Source organism: Mesoplodon mirus, assembly GCF_964341445.2.
Source record: "Mesoplodon mirus genome assembly, chromosome: 4".
Lineage (NCBI taxonomy): Eukaryota > Metazoa > Chordata > Mammalia > Artiodactyla > Ziphiidae > Mesoplodon > Mesoplodon mirus.
In genome coordinates, this window is record NC_138979.1 from 86,547,724 (window position 1) to 86,558,783 (window position 11,060).

General features: G+C 42.6%; 1 protein-coding gene across 1 annotated transcript in view; it reads right to left on the bottom strand.

Moving 5' to 3' along the window:
- LOC309802869 (A-kinase anchor protein 13-like) overlaps positions 1-11,022 on the bottom strand; it is a gene marked incomplete at both ends in the record, with an annotated part of 85,282 nt that extends 74,260 nt beyond the window's left edge. The window contains 7 exon segments of the mRNA XM_082618751.1: positions 422-610; positions 842-925; positions 2,693-3,062; positions 3,065-3,272; positions 4,319-4,435; positions 10,011-10,078; positions 10,965-11,022. Of these exon segments, the coding sequence (XP_082474877.1) occupies positions 422-610; positions 842-925; positions 2,693-3,062; positions 3,065-3,272; positions 4,319-4,435; positions 10,011-10,078; positions 10,965-11,022 (1,094 nt within the window).
- Between the last annotated feature and the right edge of the window lie 38 nt (positions 11,023-11,060).

An 11,060-nucleotide genomic window follows, 5' to 3' on the forward strand; every position in this document is an offset into this window, starting at 1 on the left:
ATCATAAAAAATCCTTGCCTGTAAGTAGGTTTGTTTTCTGTCATTTGACTCTGTCACCCAGACCACAACTGACGAGTTTAGGATTCTACACTCTGGCCAAAGGCAGATATAAAGAGAAAGACCTGAGTAAGGCCAGGAGCTCAGGCACATCCTGGACTGCTCATTTTCCCACTAGGAGATTCCTAATCAGGTCTTCCCTCCTGGATCCTTGGAACTTGATAAATGAAGAGAATAAATAATAAAAGCGGGAGCTGTAGGAAGAAGAAGCTGAGATAGCAAACAAGAAAGAGAAGGAGGCTGAGGAGGAATCTTAACATGCCTGCCCTTCCCTTCTCCATACCAAACAGCTCCACTTGTATTTGTTATATGTTGGGCTTCCTTGAAATATTTCACGTACCAAAAAAAATGACTTACCACTCACCACGTCCCAAAAAGGGAAAACTTCGAAAATGTCTCCTGGGAGGGGGATACAAAACAGGGCTGAGCCATACTGAGTATGGCCCCTGCAGCTTTCCTTACTTGCTCACGCACTTGGATGGCTTTGCGAAGATTTCCAGACTCAAACTTGGAGAAGAACCGTAAGCAGTCAGAAGTGGTGTCTTGCAAAGGCCTGTAATGAAATAGAGAACCTTTGAACATAGGACTTATTGCTATTCTTGGGCACAGTTTAGCATTTCTTAGAGATAAGCTTTCTCTTACAGATCTTTAACCCGAATTTTCACTGTGCTGATTTTAGGAGAAGGAATGGATTATTAACTTAAAATATTCTTATGCTCGTGCCATTAAAAGGATATTCTATACTCCCACCCCCCTCATTCCACTGATGTTCAAGACCACCTACCAATGCTCATCTAGACTGAAGACAACTTTATTTATAATATCGCTTGGCTGGATGAGCCTCCGGACATCCTCAAATATTTTGATCCTGGAAAGGAAAATTGAAAACATTTTAAGGGTTGGCCCTCACTCCTTACCCCATTCATCCTATGGTCATGTGGGAAGGGCCTTGGGACTCATCAGAGAATTATGAAAGAAAAATGTAATCATGATCCAACCTTGAGCTGAATGAGTACAAAAAGCACCACCCCTCCTTCCTTTTCTTCTTTATCAAAAAATAAAACTACACTGAACAGTAGGAATGTAGGAAGCAGTGATGTCAGATTTTCATTTTAGGAGGATTCTCTACTCAAAGGAGTTTTGTCAAGAGCATTTGGGCTGAGGGACTTTGAAGCCTCTGGTTGTGTGAATAAGAGGGCCCTCTGCACTAAGACACTTTTGAAGGAGACATTAGGATTGCTGATGGTCTGGGAGGCTCCAATAAGCCTTTGAATTCTTGTGTCATTTATAGTCCTTGGTTCTGTTTGCTCCAGAAGACTATGGTCAATCTTCTCTCTGAGAAACACCAATATCTGGGAGACTTAAGTAAGAGGGAGGAAGGATACCTAAGGGATATTTCAGATTCCCTCCTTGAATTTCTGATCCAGCTCTCTGGGGCGGGGAGGGGTAGGAGAAGGGGGAGGGAAGGTCAAAATGAGGCCTAGACTCAGGGGAAAGATGTCCTGTCCAGTGGGGAGCTGTTGCTGGGCCAGCCCCTGTGGTGTGTCTCTCAGGAACTTGAGCATGGAGATAAGGTCAGAGGGGTGAGGTCAGAGATGTCAGCCAGGAGACCAAGTGGAAGCAGTTCTTGGGGTCCACCATCAATTTGCTGATGAACTTGCTAACAGTTAAGAAAACTTACTGCTATGCACACTTTGCTCCATAGACTTAGTGTATGCATACTTAGTATATTTTCTGGGAAAACCGTTTTCTCCTTGAGTTCAGTAATTTTCTTTTTAATCTCGTTATGCCTATCCAAAGGCAAAGCTCCATTTCATGCATCCTGGGAATAATCCATCACACAACATTTCTTCCCTGCAGGATGCATTTTTTTTTCCTTACAATCCTTAGTGATGCAGCAAAACTATTCCCCAAGCCAAGTCAGGTTCTATAAGGTTGGGACTGTGGGATGGAGGTCCACCACCTCCTCTCATTAACAAGAGATCAGATTCCAATGTGCAGTAAATGAGAAAAGTGATCCCAAATAATCCATACTTGTTTATTCCTGAGAACCTTCCCTTAAGGAATGATCCCAGTATTTGGAGAAACTGGATAATCTTTCCCTTTTGTAGGATTTGCAATGGATTCGGGGTAAGGGGTTGCATTAGAATCGTCTAAGAAATTCTTTTTGTGGAAACACATGTCTACCACCACCCTACTCTTGGCTCTGAAATGTCCTAGTAGGGAGGCAAGCTTGTATATTTGGCGAAAATATCCTTAAGGTTTTTTTTTTTGTTTATTTTTTTTTGTTTTTTTTTTGGTGGGGGCGGTATGCGGGCCTCTCACTGTTGTGGCCTCTCCCATTGCGGAGCACAGGCTCCAGACGTGCAGGCCCAGCGGCCATGGCTCACGGGCCCAGCCACTCTGCAGCATGTGGGATCTTCCCGGACCGGGGCATGAACTCGTGTCCCCTGCATCGGCAGGCAGACTCTCAACCGCTGCGCCACCGGGGAAGCCCTCCTTAAGGCTTTTAACATGCTGCTGACTAATGCTCACTTTCCTGAAGATAACAGAATTATCTGTACAAACCATTCCACCTACAAAAATACTAAAGAAGAAAAAATATATATAGCTCCCAAGTTAGTAGCACCATCACCTTTGGACTCCACATTTACGTTCCAACACGGACTGGGCAGAGAGAGGTGGACAATGCCCCCAGAAATCAGGAAATGCCATCATTGTGAAGTCAGACACAGATCTAGTTCTTCTAGCTTTGGCCATACAAAGATAGGGGTCATGGAAGGCGATATGCGTCCGATGTGTCTGCAGGAGCTTATCTATTAATTCAGTAGCTTCTCTAGGTCTAGTGGAATTGGAAAAGGAGGCACTTATCCTTGGGCAGGAAATCGCATCTATGTCCCAAGCATCCTCTTTGAAGGACGCCTGAACGTCTAAGATTTCACTTCCGGAAGAACCTATCCCAAGACCATTGGATTGTGCATTTCGGTATGGGTTCATTCCAGGTCTTTTTTGGACGTTAGATGTATGTTGGACCTCCCCATCTTCACTCTGCTCATAAGGGAGGTCTGGACAGGGACTTCTCTTTCTTGTCCCCAGGAGATTTGGTCCTTATTCAAGCAAAGCCCTTTTGGGGAGGCAGCAGTCAGAATGTGGTGGTGACTGGCATACCGAGTCTCGTCCAAGTTCAAACCACCTCCAGGTTTGGACTCCAGTTCCTTCAGGTTAAAAGTGGAAAAGAATACGTCAGTGTTTCTGTCCAAGTAGAGAATACAATCTGATCCCTGTCCTCACTCTCTGGGCACAGAGCTAAGCATAAATCCTGTGCACTGGAAAACTTTTTCCAAAGTCAGTCAAGGAAAGACTAAGCTTCAAGAGTCAAAGAAATGGCAGAATCCTAGAAACGCACACTTGGAAGGGGCATTTGGTGGGTCTAGTATGAGTCTATGCAGTACATGAAAGCCTCCTACGACACCCCCAAACATTTACAGCCTGGATGAATGACTCATTTACAGAAACTTCCCTGTATCCCAAGGTGGTTCCTTTTATTTGAGGATCATTCTCATTGTTTAAGAAAAATTCTTTTTTACTCGGAATTAAAATTTCCTTCCCTGAAACTTTTACCCACCGATGCCTTTCTGCTTTCTAGAGTGAAATACAATGTCAGCTCCCTTCTATAAGTGACTTAGCGTGTACCCTTAGATATGGCCAAATTCATGGTTTATTAAGAATCATAAGAAAATAATGGAGGTCCAAAAGCAGGTCTAAATTTTGGTGGGAGCAACAGCAGAAGAAGCAACAGCAACCAGCCACTGGATTAACATGACCAGGTATAAGGTGCTTGATTTGTTTCTGCTAACAAAGAAATCCTAGAATCAGGCTGGTCACCTTCAGAAAGCCATCTCATACAACCATCCCACTCTCACAAGAGAATGATTAAATCACCATGAATTTTCACTTGCTTTCCCAGGACATGAGAGTAAGGCACCTTGCCCACCAGACAACAGGCAGCAATGTGAACCTTCATCCTACTTCCTTCCGAGGTGATGGGTGTCAGATTGTATTGATAGGACCCTTGCATGCATCCTATCTCTGCCACCTTCTCATATCTTTGTTTAGCCTTTTACTTCCCTCTCAGAAAGATCCCAGAAGCAGAATGATAAAGATGAGCAATGTTTTCCATCTGGAGGCCAGTTTGGATTCCCAGGGTCTGCAAGGAACCCATTAGCATCACCGAGGAGTAGAACCACGGCATACATTCTACCTCAAAACTGCAGGAGAGCTCAAAACACATCGCCTCATATTGCATCAGTTCCTCTTCAGGTCGATCAAGACCAGGTTTGGAGCTCAGCTTGTTCACATCTGTTTCCAAGTCATCATCCTACAATGGCACATTCAAAAAATATGTTACAATCAGGAGAACCATCCTGAGAAATATCGAGACAAGCTACATATGGGACTTTTCAGAATCCTGGGACACGGTTTCCTTGCCTCCAAGTTATAGTGCTAGCCTAGTCAAGGATAATTTAATATGTAAGGTTGTATTTTTAAATACTAAGAAAGATGATAGTTTTTCTCAGTGTTCATGTTAGTATTTATCAGCCTTCATCATAAATAATTTATGTAAAATGAGATGAACTATGTAAACAATGAAGCACAATACCAAAGAATTGTTTTTATCTCATCACCACTGTCTTTGACATAACTGTAATTGTCGTACCTATTCATCTATCTCCCTATTTAGGTCACTCTTTTCACAAACGTTTAATGAGCCCCTACTATGAGTGGGCACTCTCCTAGGTACTAAAGACTCATTGGTAATTGAACAGACCAAGGTCCATGATTCCATAGAACTTGCCTTCTAGTGAGAAAAGGAAGACAGTAAGAAAGCAAACAAATGAGCAAGGTAACTTCGAACAGTGATAAATGTCATGGGAAGAATGAGAGGTGGTGAAGTGATTGTGAGTGAGGCTGGGGTACAAAGAAGCTAAGGAGGTCACTTTTTATTTTATTTTTTTTTTGCGGTACGCAGGCCTCTCACTGTTGTGGCCTCTCCAATTGCGGAGCACAGGCTCCGGACGCACGGACTCAGTGGCCATGGTTCACGGGCCCAGCTGCTCCGTGGCATATGGAATCTTCCTGGACCAGGGCACGAACCTGTGTCCCCTGCATCGGCAGGCGGACTCTCAACCACTGAGCCACCAGGGAAGCCCGGAGGACACATTTTAACAATAACGGCTAAAAAGGCAAAGACTTGGGGGAAGAAATTACTAACAGAAAAAGAAAAAAATAGAGCAACTTAAATTTGCTTACAGAAAGAAGGTGGCTGAATGTATATACTCATATACACGAATTCATACATATAACTGAATCACTGTTGTATAGCAGAAATTAACACATTATAAATCAATTATACTTCAATAAAATAAATTTAAAATTTTTTTTTAAAAAATAGAAAGTGGCTGAAGCATAAAGAATAAGAGGAAGACTGCAGGAGTCAAAATTCCATACGCAGGTATGATGCTGAGCCTTCCAGGCTCTGGGGAGGAGGTCGTAACCTCCTACTATACCTGTATCCCTTTGTACATTTAAAAGTTTACCGAGTCACCATCAGCCTTTTCTTCATTGGGATGAATAATACCAGACCTTTTATTTCTTCTTCTAGATCATCATTTCATAATAGATTAACAGTGACGGTGACTCTCCTCCAAACACTTCTGTATTTTTCAAATGTTATAGAATGTTACAGAGAAAGGACATAGTTCAATCTCTTCATCTTTCTGTGCCTCTCCCAGATCAAGTTTCCCTAATAAAATGGGGGGGGGGGAATCCACCCTATATTTTAGGAATCTATTTTGTTAGTTAAGGAAAAACCTGATAGTCCTGAAAGCCTGGCTTATTATTCCTGAAATCAAATAAATGTGGAAAATAAATGTTATATTCCTGGGTTTCCCTGGTGGCGCAGTGGTTAAGAATCTGCCTGCCAGTGCAGGGGACATGGCTTTGAGCCCTGGTCCGGGAATATACCACATGCCCCGGAGCAACTAAGTCTGTGCGCCACAACTACTGAGCCTGTGCCCTAGAGCCTGTGAGCCACAGCTACTGAAGCCCACGCACCTAGAACCCGTGCTCCTCAACAAGAGAAGCCACCACAATGAGAAGCTCGTGCACCGCAACGAAGAGTAGCCCCCGCTCACCGCAACTAGAGAAAGCCCGCACACAGCAACGAAGACCCAATGCAGCCAAAAAAATAAATAAATAAGAGGGTTAACATAAATTTTTTTTAAAATCATTTTAAAAAATGTTATATTCCTGATTCAGGGGAAAAAGTGCAATATTCCATCCATCTTCTGCAATTTTTCTCCAAGCTTTAAATTAAAAGAAATATAGATCCCATGAGGTTGATATAAGGATATTTTCAGATACAGTGCATACCAGGCCCAAACTCCTTAGCCTGGTATTGGAGATCCCAACACTTATCCTTTCCAGCTTCATCTGTCAGATCTTCCTTCCCTTCACCATCTCTGCTACAGCCTCAGCCATGCCCCAAGGTGGCACCAATAGAAATGCAACCTGGCAGGCCTTGAGAAGCATCTCCCCACCAGCAAGTAAGGTTGGTACGTCTGGAATGAGGAGCGTCAGGTAACCCATGAGCTTCAGCCTATCTAGGTGCCCTACTCAGCCTTAGAGCAGGTGTTAGCAAACTATAGACCACTGCTTGTTTTTGGAAATAAAGTTTTATCGGATCACAGTCATGCCCATTCATTTATATACTGCCTGTGATGGCTTTCTCAGTATTAACAGCAAAGTGGAGTACTTGTAACAGAGATCATCTCTGGTCCTCAAAGTTTGAACCTTGGCCTCTGAATCTCCAGGCACTCAAGCAGGTTGTCAACTACTTCTGTATTTTATAAACACCCTTTATAAATACGCTTATATTTATTTAGGAGTGGACCAGCTTCTCTGTCCTCTCAGCAACCCAGAGAAGCTTCATCATTTAGGATTTTGGTACCCATCTAACCCAGATAACTCCCTCCCTCCTCAGGTTCGACCCTTCCAATATTGACTTTCCCCAGCCTTAGATTTGAGTTCAACACCCTTTTGAAGGTGCCGATTCAAACTCTGGTAGAGACAATCCCCAAGTTTACTAGACTGAATTCTTTGAAGATAAAAACTATGTCTTATTTGCTTTTGTATCATATTAACATCCCTAAGATCTTAGCATGCTGCCTCACATATGGATCATATCCAAGAAAATACCTGAAAGAAATAAAAAGTTTAAGAGGAGGAAAGGAGGGAAGAAAGCAAGGAAGAGCTTGAATTCACCCTTTCTGTCCTCCTCGTCTTCAGAGTCTGTCCAAATCTAATGTCTGTGTTCCTTAAGAAAACAAACAAACAAACATGGCTAACCTCTAGTCTATATTCGTTATAAGTTTCTCTTTCCTTATGATGACATTCACAGTTTTCAATCAAAGAACAGCACCCAACTATACACTCTCAAGACGCTTTACAGATATAAGTTCCTTTTAATCATTCTTTCTAAGAGGCTTCTCCCAATTGTTAACTAAGATTTTCAAAGGAAAAGGCCACAAGTTAAAGGCCTGCATCCATTCTCTGACCAGAAATAAATACTCTTGGCTTCTTGCCCACATAACTTGCAGCAAATGCTGTTGGGTTCTCCAAGGGAAAACCCGGTTCCCTGTCTCCTGCTACACCCCAGAATCAAGCCCTTACTCTGATGTTCCTCTGTTTCTCTATAAGGCACGCTCGCACACTTACTTCTCACCTTCTCCTCAGCTCGAAGGCTCTTGACGAATTATTTCCAGGCCCTCACTTATTTGTCTTATGCTTCCTTCCCAGCTGGATTGATTTATTTGTTTAGATTCCTCTCCACCCCAACCCACCATCATCTGCAGAGTGGGGGTAAGGAGACGGTCTGAAAGCTCTCCCCCGACCCCATGCTGTGTGAAGTCGAGCACCAGCCTGCAGCTTGTCCCTCCACATCAGATACAAGAGGTGACTGATGCTACACATCAAACATTCAGCTATCAAAGAGCCAGCAAGAGGGGTGGGAAAGTGGCATTGATGAATGACTGCAGCAGCCCAGTATTATTCAAATAATTCAGCAAGTTCTCCACAGGCCTGCATCGGCAAGTCACAGCAAAGAGCCAATTTGCTACTGATGACTTCAGAAATGATTCTATTTATCAACAAAACCCTGAGCACACCAGAATAGCAACAGCAGCCTTAACCTAGAGACCTGGCTAAGAGGTAGTCCCTCTATGTCTGCTACTACCATTAGCAAGGTGAGTGAGAGAACGCAAAAAGTCTCTTTCTCCCTAGGCAGATGTGTAGATGGAATGGTATGTAAAAAGAAAGGAAGAGAGGGAGGGGGAGAGGAGGATGGATGGATGGATAGTAGATAGATAGACAAGTAGATAGATAGATAGATAGATTTTTTAATCCAGATTTCATCTCCAGGAATGTCATAAAAGGTAGCATTTACTTCTCAGTCTTATTTTGCAGATGTCAAAACTAAGGAACTATAACTTGAAGGGACTTGTCCAAGTCGATGTCCACCAACAGAGATGGGGACAGAATTATAACTCGTAGATAAATTATCATTATTCTAGAGCAGTGGTTCTTAACCACAGGGTGATTTTTGCCCCGCAGGGATATTTGGCAAGTCCCAGAGACAGTTTTGATTCATGACTGGGGGGCAAAGGGGTGGATGTCACCAGCATCTTGTGGATTGAGGTCAGGAGTGCTGCTAAACATCGTATAATGCACAGGACAACCCCCCATGACAAAGAATTATCCAGCCAGAATGCCAAGGTTTAGAAACCTTTTTCTAGAAATGCTGTCAGTAAACTATGCCCCACTGTCTGCTTTTGTGGAACACAGTCATGCCCTATTGTTTACACATTGTCTATGGTTGCTTTTGTGCTACACCAGCAAAGTTGAGTTGTTGTGACAGAAACTGTATCGTCCACAAAGCGTAGAGTAATGATTATCTGACCTTTCATAGAGAGTTGGCTGATCTCCATTCTATAGCATAGGTTATTATTGATAGAGACTAAAAGGCACTACTTCCTTGCTGGCCAGGATACGTGCCATACAACCCAAAGGAGCACAGTTCACATACTCCAAGGTAAATGGAATTGTACAATGCAGTGGTCCTGTGTATAGATTGGGTAGATGAGAAGAGTGACTTACAAAGACAGTGGAGATCTACTAGAAAAAGTTTCCTAGGAAGTCTTTCCATGGTCTCTTAGCCTGAATATCCTTCACATTCATTAAATACACCAACCCTAAATGTCTACCTCAGGCTTATCCTGATGGAATATTAGTGCCTTGATAATAGATAGCCTCTGACTTGACGATGGGATTGTACTGGGCCTACCAAGACAAAAATGACAACTTGGAGATCAGTAGCCATCATTTAGTGAGCATCAGTATCTGCCAGGACTTAAAGTGGAAACGCAAAAGTCCATCCTTAAAATTTACCCTGGGCGGGACTTCCCTGGTGGCACAGTGGTTAAGAAACTGCCTGCCAATCCAAAGGACATGGCCCGGGAAGATCTCACATGCCGTGGAGCAACTAAGCCCATGCACCACAACTACTGAGCCTGCACTCTAGAACCCACGAGCCGCAACAACCTAGCCTGCATGTCACAATTACTGAAGCTCGTGTGCCTAGAGCCCATGCTCTGCAATGAGAAGCCACTGCAATGATAAGTCCATGCACCTCAATGAAGAGTAGCCCCCGCTCACTGCAATTAGAGAAAGCCCAAGGGCAGCAACAAAGACCCAAAGTAACCATAAATAAATAAATTAATTAATTTAAAATTCTGAAAAAAATTTTACCCTGGGCTTAGCTGAACATAGAAAGGGACATTTTCCTTTGTAGAATTATGAATGTAGAGATCATTAGAAGCAAGGGCTAGTGTACCTACTTCCTCTTTCACATCTTCTGAATCTGAGTCTTTGTCCTCTTCTTCGTCTCCATCATCTTCAAAATCTTCTGAGTGGGAAAAAAAAAAACAGAGGTGAAAAGGATGAGGCTTCCCCTTTGCCTTGGATTGAGATTCTCGCTACCCAATGCTTAGTACTTCCCACAGGTAAGGGGCCATTATTAAGTGTACAGGATCCCAAAACACGCTTACACTTATCATATGTGTAAATCATGAGCACATAGGTACGTGAGAGCACTATATCATGATGTCTAAACTGCTGTCCCACACTGAATGCAAAATGAGTGCAGAATAAAATGACACATGAATACCATTCTGGCTTCCTTCACCCAATATAGAAGTATTTATGCAACTACTATGTAGAAGTATTTATGCAACTAATGTTGCCAGAGTTTAGTGATCACATAGATGTCAAAGCTGTTGTAATGTAGACAGCACTTTGATTGATTCCCTAATTTTAATACGAAGGAACTGATTTAAAACAAAAGTCCACAGAAAGCACGCAGTGTCATTGTGACAAGATGATGCCTGTGGAAAATCTGTTCCCTGGAAGGAGGACAAGGTTGAAAAGCACTAGTATCTTCTGACAACAAAACCTTCTCGGAGATTGGATAATCATACTTTCAAGTATTCTAAAATGACTTGCATGGGGTGGCAAAACAGCAAAAGTTTGATTTCAATTTCATCCTGAGGGCAAATTAATTCCAGAACCAGTCTGTATGGTGGAGGGACTCCATCATGGGATTGCAAATAGATTTTTTAAAATCAGCTGAGATGACTCTACAGGCATTCCATAGCTACCAGGCAAAGTGCCAACAGTTAATAATTAAGGACAAAATTAATAAGCTTGGTATTATGAAAAACTAGCTTTCTCATACGTGTCTCTAATTACTTATTAGATAATCACCGTTGATCTGTTAAAAAAATTGATTCTACTTTCATCCACATTCCTCTGAAATAGTATCCAAATGCAAAAGTTCATCATAAAGCTCATAACTATGAGCAAAATAAGTACAGAACTACCCACATACT